Source organism: Lolium rigidum, chromosome 5, assembly GCF_022539505.1.
Source record: "Lolium rigidum isolate FL_2022 chromosome 5, APGP_CSIRO_Lrig_0.1, whole genome shotgun sequence".
Classification (NCBI taxonomy): domain Eukaryota; kingdom Viridiplantae; phylum Streptophyta; class Magnoliopsida; order Poales; family Poaceae; genus Lolium; species Lolium rigidum.
Window position 1 is genome coordinate 144,485,629 of NC_061512.1, and position 16,377 is coordinate 144,502,005.

Genomic DNA, 16,377 nt, shown 5'->3' on the forward strand with positions numbered 1-16,377 from the left:
ATACACCCGTGCTCTACCCTTAGGTTCCAAACCAAAATCTCTAAGTATACTAGCAAGTTGATCCTTAAAGTATCAGTGAGTTGTGGAGAACTAATTTGCGAAGCCGATGGAACACAAGTGCGCTGCGGCATCTCTGGCAAAAAAAAATTGAGCATACCTGGTTTGTTGCAGTGAACCGTTAAAATAAATCCGGTACCGGCCTGTAACGAACCCCGGTATCAATGGATGGCAGCGGTGATGTATTATATGCCATCGTTTGATAACTTGGTTGCTGAATATTATAATTGAAGCCTACACTTCCGTTATTGTTGTTGTAATTTTGTGGAACTGAAGTCGAAACAATAGAAGCAGCAACACTAGGTAGAATTATTAACCAAACTGCTAGCATAATATTGACCACCTTGATTATAATTTATGGCAAGTTGTGTAACATTAACTAATGCACCAGGAGTATGCATATTACTAGGCAACCGGCTACTGTCTAGAGACACTAGATTTTTCCCTGAGTTTTCATCATCTTTTGCAGCAATAAAAGAACCAACTTTATGGGGTAAACTAGTTTAAAATTTCTCGAACTTACTAACTAATTGAGTAATTGTGCGTGCCCCATTTACCATATCAGAACCGTACTTGCTAACTACAAAAACATCAATTAGATGAGCAATTTCTTGGTTCGGGTTACTTACCTTAGCGTCCAATGCCGGAGAAGGGCTTGGCGTCATTACCTTCTTGACGACCCTCGTTCCTCGTCTTGAAGTATTGCTTCAATTTCTCTGCCTTTGCTTCTTCAAGCTCTCGTTCAAGTGTTTGGCAATCATCCTAGGACAGATCGTCGATAGTGACGGGGATGATAATGTTGCCCGGGTTGAGATTGCTTGCGTCCTTGGGATCGGTGTTCATCGTGTATCTTGCTTCTTCGTCCCTAGCGGAGTCGACAATTATGTTGCCACACAACACAAGGTAGCGTCATACTTTCGCGATGACCAGCGATTGATTTTCCGAGCGAAATCAACAAAGATACCTCGTTTTTGTGGAGGAGAACTGACCGTTTTTCAGGACAAACGGCAAAGATTCAACTAAACCTTTGCTAGGGCTCAGCAGAGAAGAACAGATGTAAAAAAGTACGTGAAAAAAGTAAATTGTATTTTGTGAATAGATCAATTGGGGTCCTTTCGATCGGCCATACCCGTATTTATATACAGCCCCCGGACTTTGGCAAACAGATCAGTTTCCTCACGTCATATCTTTACATGCTAGTTAAATAAAATATTCCTAAACTTAAACGCTAGCATCTAATAAAATATGAGATATACCTAATCAATTCAAATACGCTTTGGTCATTGAGCTACCGCAATCTACACGCACGTCCCAGGCAATACTTGTCTTCGTCAAGTGCTCTTTAGCTTTGCATTTTATCTCTGAACCAATCCAAATACCTGTACTTAGAACTAAACAACAAAATCCAAATACAATGCTACCAGTCAATAATTTAACCACACACTTAGATTAATTTGTCCTTGAAATATCGAGCAGCCAAATTAGTTTGATCAAGTTTATACTCCCTCCGCTCCATAAATTAGTTTGATCACATTAGTAAGTGTCAGCCTATAGTTTAAATTTAGATATAGGGAGTAGAATGTTTTTTTTTTGAGAGAAAAGATATAGGGAGTAGAAAGACCTTGGTGTAACTCACCAGAGGCCACATCCACATCAAACCGTATGGGCTGGTACGGGACGATGGCCCATTGTGTGTAGTCAATCCGAAGGCAGATCACAAACTCCGGGCTCTACTGATGCTTCCCTACTAGTTCACTTCACCGAGAACTCCTCGTCCATCTGATGCTCTTCCGATTCTGAAAAAAAAAAACTGATGCTATTCCCTCAGAAAAATGAAGAAAAGAAAATCCATTTGATACTTGTTCTGTTCATGATCGGTATGAATAGGGAAATAGACAGGTCACGAGTCAGGAGTCAGGACTGGAGGTTAAACAACCACGTGCGATGTCCCTTATCAGTCACTTCACGAGTACTCTATTTTGGAACCGCCTGTTAGAGCATGTCCACCGGCGTTCTGATAGTATTTTGTGGGCGGCATCGAAAATAGGTTCACATCGGTGCGCTCCAAAAAGCGTCGGCGTAATTTTAAGCGTAATAGAAGCGCCGATAACCCGTACCAGCTTCTTGGTGAAGGGCGCGCCGGCGCCTCGCGACACAAAAAAATTTAGGCGTGGGAGCCGCAAGTCAGCCACATATCCCAAAAATATACATCCTTTCCACCAAAATTCCTTCTCCTCTGCCGCTCATTTCTCCCGCCTGCCACTTCATCTCTCATCCAGGCTTCAACCCAAAAAAAAAACCCCTCGTCGTCGCCATGGCGCTGAAGAGAAAGGCTCCGACGAAGGCAGTGAAGACGCCGACGAAGGCACCGCCAAAGCTGTGCACCGTGCCGCTGAAGGAGAATCCCATGATCCCGTTCATCTGATCATTTGGCCTAAAAGCCGAAGTTGTTTTGTTTCAGCCGGACTAGACGGCGATTCGGTGGCCGTATGTTGGCCCAAACTTCATATTTAAAAACCTATTCAAATTTAGTGGTCGTGTGTTGGTCCAAACTTTATATTCGAAAACCTATTCGAATTTTTATGCTTTTGTTTGAGTTTTTAATTCAAATCATCTATCGGGGCTGACGCCCCTCATACGACAGTGTCGGTGCTCCTGCCGGTGACTATTTAAGGTGCGCCGGTGGAGATGATCTTAGCCCTCACGAATCTGAAATGTGGGTAATTTAGATTGGATGGACTGGGTTATTTGTGCGCTGAATCTCTCAGGAACGAGTAGAAACCATCGTGATTGTGCTTCTCGATCAAAACATGGTAATAGCTAGGACGAAGGGTTCGTGTTGGCAACGAGGTTGAAGAAAGAACATCCCCGCAAAAGGAACATATCGATCGAACTGTATTCAACTTACTGGTTTTTCTTTCGATCGGCATGACTGTATACCCTGCACCACTGATGTATCTCATCTTTTTTCCTCACATACATGGTCTTTCTTTCGATCAGTCGATTCCGTGACGAAACTGAAGTCGAGCGAAAGGACACTCGTAAGTGCATTTCCCCTGCTGAACCATGTCAAACCTGTCCGCGTAGCATTTATGGTCTGATCCATGACATCTCTGACCGTCAAGCTTCTCTGATGTATACATGGTTCGTAGACTGCTTTCGTATTTACCTCGTGGCTGTGGACACGCTTTTCGACTAGTACTGGTTTGAGACTGCTATCTCCGTTTCGCGTTTCCAGGTCCCATCCCGGCGACCTCTGCGTGAACTCACGTTTCCTATGTCTACACAGCCAAGCCATTTGATCGCGTGCTGCCTTGTTGGCTACCATTCTACGGGTGAACTTTATTCAATTTCGCTTGTCATTTTTTTACTGCCGAAAAGGCCTAAGGCCAGATAAAAGATTATATGAAAACAAGCATTTACAAGAATAATCTTACAACAAAACGAAATTAAATATAAGTTCATGAAAAGTTTAGCACCATTTTCCTTCTGCGTCTCTCGACAACACGTCGTGAGATGTAGCCTCTAGGCCTTCAGCGTAGAAAAACCCGTGTCGATAAAACTTGAAAAAAAACTAGGCGCTTGTAGAAGCATCGGCCGGGAAGTCATCGACGTACACCAGAAGATGTTGGCACCACGATCTCTAGAGATCACCGGCCTAGAGAAGCTAGTACCGATGAGGACTAGGAGATAATCCCAACTCCGAACAAACGGAGATGGAGGACACCAAACTAGCAAGTTCCCCGACGAAGACATACCTGGCTGACCTCATCGGGTGGTGGTGGAACATGATGACACCAATACATTGTGACATCATCCGCTCAACTGAACACGCCGCCGTAGATAAACCCTTATCACGCAAGGCCTAATGCCTGATGATCAACTCCAAACTCCAACCCGTCGATGCTCTTTCGAGGAAACACACCGATTTTGGGTGGGCTGAAGGACCTTTATTCTCTCATCGCCGTCGATGCCCCTACACCAAGACAAACAACTCGATGACCTACAAGTACGCTCATCCCATTCGAGGTTCGATTCCCCCATCCTCCAGCCGCCGTAGCAGCCGCAGACGCCACCACCAGCTGGGGTATGAGAAAGTAGCCTTAGATCACCTGCTTGTACATAGTTGATTATCTATGGAAAGACACTGAAAATCTTCATACATAAAAACCTACAAATGTATGTTGTTGTAGGTTTAGGTTGCTCATAGAAAGGTCCAACCGGTAGAGCAATCTCAAAGTATCATATAGAAATGTTAATTTATGATTTCGGTATTGATCAAAAGGTGCTGAGACCTTAGGGGATACATTAGTGCCATGACCCGCAAGTGTTTTATGAAACAAGTAGGAAATTGCACATAACACAAGTTGTCGAGGCTTTTGTTGCATAAAACCACAACCCTAGCTTTTCTTTGCAGAAAACACCAATGTTTTGTGGTTCTGCGCAACAAAAGCTACAACAATTTGTGTATATGCAACTTCCTCCGAAACGAGCAATCTCAATTATTTTTCTGTTGGTTAATTTTGGGTGATCCCATTGGATCGCAATGGAGAAGACGAGATGTAGTCGCCGTAAGCACTGCCTTCTCTATGCTCTTCACAGCAAGCATTGTCGTACTTGATATAAACGTGATAAGCAAATAACAAAAAATGAAAAGAAAATCATGGCGGAGACACAATATTTTAACGTGAAAGTAAACCCTAGTCGATGGCAGTGGCCGAGCCAGCATGTAATGGTTGGGTTCAGATGAACCCAATAGATATGAAGTAATCCAGGCTAAACTGCTACTTAGCACCTAGTAGCACTTTTTTTTTTGAGATAGATGAACCCAATTCTTAAATTCTACTGGCTTCGCCCTGGACGATCGATGGCTTACAAGTAGGTGGTGATAACGATCGGTACCGTAGGGGGGCACCCCCCCCCCCCCCCATTCTGCTTGTCAGAAATTAGCCTTCCTTTTATATGAGTTTGGATCACAACATAATAATATTTGTGATGGATGGTGGCAAATCGGTAAGACGGTGAATGCAGCCTGGGAGAGCCCTCACTAGTTTTTCCAAAGCGGATGTAGAAGAGAGAGCCAAAGAGGATGCACGCGACACTTCTCTCATTGCTGGCGGAGTCTATGCCTCTATGGTAAGTTGCTTGTCTTGAGGACTAGCATCGCAGGTAAGTGCTGGTTCAACATTTCGGATGACCAAAATGGTGCCAATGTTATCTTTGACTACGTTCACTACAACAAAAACATCACATGTGTTACCTTACGTTAAAACACTGAGCCACAAGCCTAAACGACATAGTAAAGGTTAGGTGGTTAAAAGCTGTTGAGATAATTGTGTCAAGAAACAAGAAAGTGAACCCGTGACACTTTTTTTCCTGGGTGTTGTATCCGCAACATGATCTGCTCGGCAGCATCCCGATGATAAGTCTTAGTAAGTAAAATCATGCGCAAAAATAGTGTTGTATACAGATAATTAAGTTGCACTATCTTTTATCGTCTTAAGTACACGCTTTATCGGCAAATAATGAACTGAATCAAAATCAGTTCTGAGCACGATGACATGTATCCGAGCATATGTAGCCAACTCCACCACCTCACTATTGACATGGACGAGTTGGCAACACACTTAACCTCATTGTAATCTACATCCAATACATAGGAGTTTGGTTCGGGAAAGCAGATAAAAGAACACAAAAATGAGAACTCATTGTCAGGGCTAGCATCTAACATGGTGAAGTATATATGGTGGTGAAATTGGTGGCTAACAGTGTGAAGTACGGTGCTGAAATTGGCAGCCGCTAGAGCCATTCTTCCATGATGTCCGATGATGATGAGATTCCGTTCAAGGAAGCTAATCGGAGGTGAATGAAGATGGTGCAGAGAGACAAGAAAACGAGAGAAATGAATTCAACAGCAAAATTAAGAAAGACCGCTAGTTCAAGAGAATTATACTAAGCCACTTCTCTCGTTTCTAACTGTACATAAGGCAAATCCACAAGTGTATAATGGGGTGTTTGTATGTCTAATGCAGAAAAAAGGGAGTCCATGCGCATTGTAAATGGGCCACGGGCCATAAAAGTTGTGTTGGTTGGTTGTCCGCAAAGGCATTTTCTCCATTAAAGAGGGAACGCAGCCCCATTATTTGGGTGCCTGCACAAACGTCTTTCTGCTCTCAAGTGCAACGCACACCTTGTTTGGTTGCAGACATGAGCGTGCCGTGGTAACCCATTCTATTTGAGTGATGAGCTTACTCAGTACTGCTAACTGAATAACAACACATTCAACAACATTCAGTTCATCAAAAGGTGCTTGCAATACACATCAAGTAGTTACCTTACTAGGCGATGCATCATGAGTAAAACAACTATATTTCGTGATGCATCACATGTTCATCACACGAGGGGTTAGTATAGACCACCTTGAACAAATTCATCATTATAGACCGGGGATTAGGTTCAAACAAGTCCTAACTAATGGACGGATATGAAACCACCTCCCAAAATATGCATGATCTCTTCAGAAGATCATGACCATCGTCGAGAGGATGATGAAAAACGAAGCTGAAGCACTAAGCACTAAGCATCAAATTGCTTGCGTAGCTAGGTCCTATGTCATGTCCTCCTCTCTGATGGATGCAGTTCATGGTACTCGGTATATTGTTCTTTATTGTCTGCAATGAAGTTGAGTACCCTAACCAGCAAGTGAGATTGGTACAGCTGTGGCTTGCAGACAAACCGGGACGTGAAGATTGTCTTCATCTGAGCATAGTTTGTGATCGGGTTGTTGACGTACTCACGATGCCCCAGGTAGCACTACAATTCACAAGGAGCAAGTGGCAGTGCGGATGACAATGACCTACGGTATGATCAAGAAAGGAACTCCATGAAGCTTATTACCTTCAGGTACTTTTGCAGCCTCTCTTCATCTCCAAGATAGAAGCATCAGCCATGTTCACTCCATCGGAGATTGCAATCATATTTGATCTTGCTTATGACGCTTCACTTGGTCATCCACTTTCTGATGTGGTCGTAGATTTGAAGAGTGCTCACATGTATGGAAGTGAATGTAAGAACATCATTACCTACCTTCTTTATTTGTGCCTCTTTGAATCACAGGTTAAAGAAAACGACTATATTGACGAGCTAAACCAATCGGTTCAGCACAAACTTGGACATCTTTGGTTGCCGAGCCATGGCACGTTTGTGTGCAAACGGGGAATCATAAGCATTGGCAGATGGAGTAGAAAGATCAGGGGAGCCCAGTGGTATGATTGCCTACATGACAAGTACCAGACGATCATAGCTAAGCATTAGCACATGAATGAACTACCACATGAACATCCGTAAGCATTTGCACATAATGAAGTACCACAAGAAGATACATAAGCATTTGCACATCAATGAAATGAAGTACCAGAAGAACGTTGACACCAAAGAAACTATCACATGAGCATCCGTAAGCATTTGCACATCAATGAACCACCATAAGCTACAACCACAAAAGAAGGAGACTCCTTAGAGTTAGAGGATCCACACACAACACCAAGGTCGGGCGCAGAAGCAGGCACCACAACCGTTCCCGTATTAGAGTCAGATCTAATCACGACAACCGTGGAAGTGAGAGATGGAGATCCTGTCACGGCGACCGTCGACGAAGGAATGACCTACAATGGAGGCTCTCGGATCTCCCAGAGTACGTACAAGTTCTTATCTATCTAAGGCAAGGGTTTCAGAAGCTTACAATAACCGGAGAGATCGACACAAAGGAAGAAGATGACAAACCATGCCCAGTCGCCGCCGCCACAACCAACGTTACCGTCGCCAACCTCGCCGTCCTTGCGGGTGAGGACGAGATGCCCATGTCGCTAGATCTTGAAGGGTGGATGAGCTCGAAACGGGGGGCTAGGGGATTTGGAATTGGCAGCGGGAGAGCCACCCCTATATATGGTGGCGAAATTTTGAAGGCAGTGACCCGTCGATTTTCGCCGTTCTCCGCGAGCTCGCGCCATCTCCCCTCGGTGTCTCTGCTGACGATGATGGCTCGCTGAAAACGGCTGATTCGAGCGTTCCTTTTGTGCCTGGCCCGGATGGAGCTTTAAGAACCATGCTGTGTAACAACGCGAGGTAGCCCAGAAAACCAAACATTCCAAATAAAAAAATACATCCCTAATGCGAGCCAAGGGAAGCCTAGATACCAAACGCGCCCTAATGCGACGGACAGCTCTTATGTTCAAAGGACTGCTGGACTGGTGCGCAATGGAGACCAGCCAAAGGGAATCTTCTCATGTTATGGTTCGAATTGATAATTTAAAACGGTTGGACAAACGAACATTCTGAAAAGGCTGATTCAGTTTTCTAAAAAATCCTTACATTTCGGAACGGGTATCCGTCATCGCGATCTTTGCCTTTAAAAGCAGCGATATACTACAACCAAACCGATCGAGCCGAGGTAGCTGCTCCACGCCTCCACTTGTAGAAACAAGAACACATCTATGGAATTAAGCATGGAGCAGCCGCTCCCTAGTGCGAGCGGCAAAGGCACGACCCTGCTGCAGGTGACGAGCGAGGCGAAGAAACAGGTCCGGCTTGCGGCGCCTCTCATCGTGGGATGCCTCCTGCAGAACGTAATCCAGATGATCTCGGTGATGTTCGTGGGGCATCTCGGCGAGCTCGCGCTTGCCAGCGCTTCCATGGCCACCTCCTTCGCCATCGTCACCGGCTTCAGCTTTCTGGTACTCCTCCTACACTGATGCTACTCGAGCTCAAAGTTCGGTACTTACGCTTGGGGCGTGACCCTTCTTCTCCGCAGACGGGCATGTCGTGCAGCCTGGAGACGCTGTGCGGGCAAGCGTTCGGGGCGAACCAGGACCACATGCTGGGGGTGTACAAGCAGCGGGCGATGGTGGTGCTGGGCCTGGCGAGCGTGCCGATCGCGGCGGTGTGGGCGAACACCGGGTGGATCCTGCTCCGGCTGGGGCAGGACCCGGAGATCGCGGCGGGCGCCGGGCTGTACATCCGGTGGATGCTCCCGTCGCTGCTCTTCTACGGGTGGCTGCAGTGCCACGTCCGGTTCCTGCAGACGCAGAAGATCGTGGTGCCGATGATGGTCAGCTCCGGCGTCACCGCCGCCAACCACGTGCTCGTCTGCTGGGCGCTGGTGTACAAGCTGGACATGGGCATCAAGGGGGCGGCGGTGGCCAACTCCATCTCCTTCCTCACCAACGTCTCCATCCTCGCCCTCTACGTCAGGCTCTCGCCGTCCTGCAAGACCACCTGGACGGGGTTCTCCTGCCAGGCGTTCGACGACATCCCAGCCTTCATGAAGCTCGCTGTCCCGTCTGCAATCATGGTCTGGTGAGTGCTAGTGGTACTGAACTACTGATCGATCGAGTTCATCAACAACGCGGAACTTTCTGAAGTTTAACGCCTGGTTTAATCTGCAGCATGGAGTGGTGGTCGTTCGAGGTCCTGGTGCTACTTGCTGGCCTTCTCCCTAATCCCAAACTCTCCACAGCCGTCCTCTCCATCTGGTACATATTCCTATTCTCTCGTACTATATATGCAGTTCTTGATAGTACAATCCCTTGTTTCTTTATCTTTCTGTAGACCTCCAGAATATGGTTTTGGTTGTATATGGACCAAGTCTGAAACAGAGTGGATTTACTAGGAATTAAAATCTTAGATATTATGGATCTAAAGGTTACCTAGATTTCATTTCTGTGGAACCTACATCCTTAAGCCTGAGGTCTAGATTGTTTCATAGCAATACCCCTAATAATTTTCCAACAAGAAAGATAAGAAGTATGCTGCTTCGTGCCCCCCTCTCAGAACAAGCATGCCCGAAGGGAGTAACGCCTTTATATCTTCAAAAAGGCCAAAGTCCTAGGATTGAAATTGGAATAGCGCGGAAGCTAATTCGACTTTAGTAGTGAATAAATCCGTCTTGTCGGAATACTTATAACGAGTAGCATTGTTCCGCCAAATAAACCAACTCTAAGATGGGATAAGATGCTTGATAAGGAATAAGATTTCAGTACTAGTCTTTTTTCTTTTTGCTAGATCAGATAACGTGCATAGATGCTATTTTCTTTGTGTGATCGATCCTCCTTTGCTGAATCTCTGATCCTACTCGTGCAGCCTGAACACTAATTCCTTGGTGTGTACTATCCCCAACGGGCTCTCTTCCTCCATAAGGTCTGCATCTTCATTTCGTTTTTTCGACAGAGATGCGCATCCACTCACACTCCTCCTATAGCATGAATGACCAAATGTACATATCATGCATCTGCAGCACGCGCGTGTCGAACGAGCTCGGAGCGGGGAGACCTCGCGCAGCCCTTCTGGCTGCCCGAGTGGTCATACTGTTGGCATTTCTGGTAGGCACTTCCGAAGGCCTTCTCCTAATTCTAGTGCGACACCTATGGGGTCATGCCTACAGCAAAGACCAGGAGGTGGTTGCCTCTGTTGCCAAGATGATGCTCATCCTCGCACCCTCCGTCTTGTTTGACGGCCTCCAGTACGTTCTCTCAGGTACGTACGCAGCCAGAGAAAGTGCACGTTGACTCCATAAATTCCAGTAAACAGTTTCGTCTCTGGTTTACAACTTACAAGTCCAAGTCCCGGTCTTCCCGTTTACAAGTCCAAGATCATACACTACACGTGGCACAAATTGGTACTAGGGATTTACATTTAGTTTACAGGTATTGTTAGGGGCTGCGGACGACAAAAGATTGGCGCTTTCGTCAACTTCGTTGCATACTACCTCGTTGGTATTCCTGCAGCGCTAGTTTTCACCTTCGTATGTCATCTAGGTGTACAGGTATTATATATTCCCTCCTCACCTTAACTAATAGTAATAATAATAATAATAATTGGATAATAATTTTGATCTCTAATTCTCTATTGATCTCATATGTCAATGCATGCAGGGGCTTTGGTTGGGAATAGTCAGTGGGTTGGTCACACAGACGTTGTTGCTTCTCGTCATTTCCTTTGGCACCAACAACTGGGAAAAACAAGTAAGCATAGTTATGGTTTAGTCTTCGATTTTACATCTCTTATTCCTCACTAGTACATATTTTCTGGTTGCTAACAATGTATATGTGTTCAATTATGGTGGTGCAAAGGCGATGAACGCAAAGGAAAGAATTTTCACCTCTTCACCAACAGAACCATGACCAGAGTCCAGAGACATCACATAACACCGACAAGACTTCACATGTATCATGCTATTATACTACTAAGTGGAAACACGATACGATATCTTTTTGTGACGGCGGATACCATGCAGAATAGGTTTAGTCTATTCTGGGAAATTTTGGTAGCTACTGAAGAGAAAACTCTGGTGTATGCTCTGGCGGACCACAAAGTTTCTAGAAGCCTGGACAAACATGTCTATGGTGCTATTTTGCTAAACAAAACTGCTCTACAAAATCATGTGACGAGAAAGCTTCATGCCATCGACAAGCTTCGGTGGCTGCCCAGACTGGAGAGATTGTAGAACAACCACTGGTGTATAAGAGTATGATTAGATTTTTGCTAAGGCACAATGCTAGAGGCCTCCTACAAGGATTGTAAACCCCCTCTTTAGGCTTAATATAATTCTCTTTACCCCCCAAAAAAAGATACTACCAAGTGTAGAACAGATTATTTATGTTTCAGACAGAAATCTAGTTTCGCTCATAGGTGTAGAGCAATGCACCCACTATATCCACATCTATCACATTTTGTGTATTGCCCTTTTTTTTGTCAACTTCATTTTTTAATTATTTGCTATTTTCATTTGTAGCCTCTGAAGTGCAGTAAAATGTTTTTCTCTACATTAAACCTTATACTAGGAGCAAGGTATTTTGGCTCCCAAACTCTGGTGCTCTTAATAAATGAATATAGTATTTTGAAGCTTCAAAAAAATTCAAAAAAACTTATCTGCCTTGAAGATGGCATATCGATTGACAACAGTGATGACTTCTCGAGCGAACGCATGAGGCGCTCGCTGAGATTCTGCTGGTCCAGATGTGTGCTTCTGTGTCGCCACCTGGCCGGTGACTCGGTTATGCTCCCGGTACCTAGATGATAGGGCGTTGTTTGTTTTCAGGGCATAAGGCCCTGATGGCATGTTCGTTTGATGCCCCGGGTACATAGATGATGGGGTGTTGTTTGTTTTCAGGGTATAACCTAGGTTCTGATGGCATGTTTTTCTAATGACCCAGACACTTAGATGATGGGGTGTTGTTTGTTTTCAGGGCATAAGACCCTAATGGCACTTCTGATGCCCCCGGTACCTAGATGACTGGTTGTTGTTTGTTTTGGGGGGCATAAGAACCTGATGGTATATTCTTCACTCATTTTTAGGTTTGTAGATGTTTGCATGATGGCTTCGGATTTTTTGTATATATGCTCTTCCTAGGTCTTTGTTAAATAAAACAAAAATAAAAGCCGTATGTACCTCTTCGATGTGGAAACCGGGATCCCAAACTCCTTTTGAAATAATTTGAGTATGTCATTTGAATTTGAGATTTAGCTTCATTTTCCCAATCTTGATCCGACAAATTTTCCAATTTAGGGGCATTGTGCATTGTGAATTTTGCGCTCGTGAGATATGCAATTGGATATTTGAGTTATTGTTGCTTTATGTCTCTTTTTGAGTCCCGGTATTGTTTTCCGAGTGTTCATCCATGCATGCATAATTATTTTTGCTTCAGAGATCAAATGTTGCGTGGTACTCCTATATGAAAACTAATTTTTTGGATGGCACAGAAAGAACTCTCCCTAATCCACTAACCCTAACCCTCCCGGGTCGCCCCTGCTCGGGCGACTCCGAAGGCGGCCACCTCCTCTCACCCCACCTCCCTCTCAACGCCCCCGGCCAGGCCGCTGCCGTCGTTGGCGCTAGCGGTGGTGGCGGCGCCCATCCCACCAAACGGTGGAGGGCAATGGAGGAGGCGCGTTCCGCCAGCGCATTCGAGCGGGGAGGTGCTGCAACGGGCAGGCTTGGCGCGGCGGACGTGGCGGCGAGGCGACGGGGTGCGGGATGCGGGTGGTGGGCGGCGGCGGCGCGGCGAGCTGGCGGCAGCGCGGGTCCGATCTAGGCCTGATTTGGGCCTAGAGGTCCTGGTCGTTGCTTCGTCGTCTACGGTCTGCCACGATGACAGCTTTGGCCGATTCGCTCGGGCGATCATGGGCAGCGCCGCCGGTCCTGGCCGGGGAACGCAACCTGATGTCGCGTCTTCTTCTTCTCTGCGGCCGCCATGGGCTTGGCGGCGCTGACTAAGCTAGGTGATAACCTCCTTCGTCGTCGTCGAGCGGCGGATGGCGGTGTGGGGGCCGGTTCATCCGCGTCGAAGAATAAAGGTGGCGGTTCTAGGATTCTTCTCGCACCAAGTTTGAAGATCTGTCGGATGCTTGTTCTAACCAGTCTGGGTGGATTGTCGTGTTCCGGAAAAGGCCCTGCCGGCGAAATTCATTGTCGATCAATGCCTGAAGATTGCTGGATTGGGTGTTTTTGGTCGTGCGCACCCATGTTTTTTTTATCTGGCCATTTGGTTTCAGAGGAAGCGCCTCGAAGCCTGCTGGTTGTTAATATCATGGAGCTCATTTTCTTTCCATGGTGCTAGCAGAGAAGGACATCAAGCCAAGATAGGTGGAACCAAGGTAGTCAGAGTCGGGATTCGGAGTTGAGTCGATTTTCATCGGACAGAATCGAGTCGTAGTATCGAATTGTAGAATCCGGGATCCTACCATACTTACTCAGAGAAGATATTTTTATCAAGCGCAAAGTTTGTTTAATAGTATAATGGAGATAAAAATAATAATCTATTAAGTATCTAGCAATAATGTCAAAGCGATAGATCATTTGAGGTTTGGTAGGTAAATAAAGGGTACTGAAGCAAGTGAAAAGGGTTTGGGATGTTTAAGTAGTATCCCTGTAGGCTTAGGGGATGGGGAAAATAAGGAGTTAGTAGAATCGAAAAATCCATAAAAGGGATCAAAATTCTACATTATTGTAAAGAATTCAATGATCTGGATAGGGACTCAACATGGATTCTACCCGATTGGGATTCATAGTGGGATTTGGATCGATACGGTGATGTAAGATCATCAAATCGTAGGATTCCGGTAGTAGGATCGGGATTCTGACTACCTTGGGTGGAACAGCTATGATGGTCAGATCTTGGTGCTGAGGTGGAGTTGGCTTGGCGATTCGTGACTTGTAACAGCGACTGGTATGGGGGCGGCTGCACAAGAGAAGTTCAGAGTCTTATCTTTCAGGGTGAAAACCCAAGGTCTGGCCTTAATTGGTTGTGCCTGTCAATATTCTTGTTGGAGATATTGTTTTGAGATAGATGACTTTCTTCAGGGTGAAAACCTAAGATAATATGATCGGGGAACGACAGCATTTGTGCACTGTTTCCTTCTTGGAGGCGTCTCTTATGAAGAAGCTAATTTTCTGGTGTTGTCTTGGCGGTGTCAGTGTTGATGTTTCAAGTTATGGCTCTCTATAGCGGGACCTTTCTTTATGTATCCTTTATGCCATTAAGGCATGGTGTTGTTGCAGAGGCTGGGTGTAATTGGTATCTCCGCGATATTAATATATGTTCTTTATCGAAAAATGAAAACTAATTTTAAGAATTAAGATATCATTTCACTAGACATCCTCCATTTCACTCGACATCTTCATTAGACACAAATTTTTTTTATGTGAAGTTACTGTCTTTTGCGGAAACTAGCAAGAACAAGAAATATTGGTCTTGTGATTGTGATTGTGAAGCTTGTGACTTACAAGTGTCTGTAATTTTGAAGCATGTGTTGTTGTTTGATCTGCCCACCAATTAGAAATGTAAGAAAAAATAGTTCTCCCTGAGCTAACACTGACGCTCGTTGGGGAAGACACAATCAGTTGGCCTTGGGAACGGTGCCGATTTTTGGTCGTTGCTTCTTTTCCAATTGCTGCCAAATCACTGCTCCTCCGATGCTTCCGCCGCCAATTGTACGTGAGTGTTGCGTCACTCTTCGAGACAAAAATGGATGGCTTCGCTTCCGCAGCCAGCAGCAGCACTACTTGAGTTCTCCGTCAGTGCTCCACATCGTGTTAATTTTCTCGTCTTCTTCTCCTCTTGCTAGTTGACTCTTTCGCAGCGGCAGGCCTTATCCTCTCTCACGGGCGTTTTGCGAAATGGCCCAGGAAGAGTGGAGGCCTCTTTACTAGCCAGACAAGGGGCCCTGCTGAAAGGTGCTGGACTGCTGGAAACAGGAGACCTAATATATTAGGAAAATTGGTTGGGGCGGAAAAGGGCCCGCCATCGCCACTCTAAGTCGTGGTATAACATTTAGAAAAAAGGCCGACGTTCGCCAAGTAAAGACAACTCGCTTCGCACGCGACAAATGGCGCGCTGTGGTGCCAGAAAATCCCTGAATAGTGGTATCTCTCGTCATGTATCGCAAAGGGAAGCAAGGTGGAGATGAGGAAGGATAGAGGAGACATCACGAGGCTGAGTTGTGTCAGTATTTTTTTTTCTTAGATTCGTTTTTTCAAATAAAATATCTTGAGAACCGTAAGTTTAAATTACGAACCGTTTCCATTTTTGTGACCATCTCGTCGAGATCTTCAAAACTAGATCTCATGTTGATAGGTTTCGAGATATTTTTTCCGTACTTTCTATAATACTATGGTTGTACTCGTGGTGTGTATCTAACTGTACTCGTGCATGAAATGATAAGTACTTCTGTTTTGAATGTATTTGGTGCATTTTTTCCTTTACTCGTGTGTGCGACTGTACCTCTACTCGTTCGTGTGCGCGACTGTACTTACTAATGTGCGCGATTGTACCCATCTCGTGTACTTACGAACTGTGATGAGAAGACGTCGGTGCTCGTTCGTCGCGTCGTCGCCTACCCTCTGTAGCTGCTCCTGCTGGAGGGAGAGTTCGACGCCACAGCGAACCTGCGTGTCGTTGTCCTCCTCGAGGGCATGTGCGTTGTCCTGCAGCTTCTTCTGCAACTCGAACGACTCGAGGAGCGCCCGCTGTTGTGCCGTCACCTCCTCCGGGTCCAGCCCGTCATCACCGGACCAGTCGAAGTCGTCGTTGTCGTCGTCCTCCTCCTTCTCATCCACTTGCGCCGCTGCTGCCAACGCCTCCGTCTCCCAGGCCGCTGCTTCCGTTGCCGCCGCTGACATAGGCATCCCAAATGGGCCTGCCAAAGATAGTACCCGGGGTTTGATGAAGGCCCACTACCCGAAGAATAAGAAGATTCGGGAGCCCAAGATATATTAAGGAAAGTAGAGTTGTAATAGGAAGTGTTGTTTGTAATGCGGCGGGATGA

General features: G+C 45.8%; 1 protein-coding gene across 1 annotated transcript; it reads left to right on the plus strand.

Annotated features, from left to right (window-relative positions):
* Window positions 1-8,508: 8,508 nt before the first annotated feature.
* Window positions 8,509-11,234, plus strand: LOC124654788 (protein DETOXIFICATION 16-like). Its single transcript, XM_047193775.1, has 8 exons — window positions 8,509-8,789; window positions 8,867-9,411; window positions 9,501-9,587; window positions 10,195-10,251; window positions 10,349-10,587; window positions 10,758-10,876; window positions 10,986-11,075; window positions 11,184-11,234. The coding sequence occupies exons 1-8, from the start codon at window positions 8,550-8,552 to the stop codon at window positions 11,232-11,234; spliced, it is 1,428 nt and encodes a 475-aa protein (XP_047049731.1). The 5' UTR covers window positions 8,509-8,549.
* The last annotated feature ends 5,143 nt before the right edge of the window (window positions 11,235-16,377 follow it).

What these genes read in the sequence shown, in the direction of transcription:
- LOC124654788 (XM_047193775.1), top strand. Translation starts at nt 8,550, where the DNA reads ATGGAATTAAGCATGGAGCAGCCGCTCCCTAGTGCGAGCGGCAAAGGC. An exon ending in ACAGCCGTCCTCTCCATCTG is followed by an intron (nt 9,588 to 10,194) that starts GTACATATTCCT and finishes CTACTCGTGCAG; the next exon opens with CCTGAACACTAATTCCTTGG. An exon ending in GGGCTCTCTTCCTCCATAAG is followed by an intron (nt 10,252 to 10,348) that starts GTCTGCATCTTC and finishes ATGCATCTGCAG; the next exon opens with CACGCGCGTGTCGAACGAGC.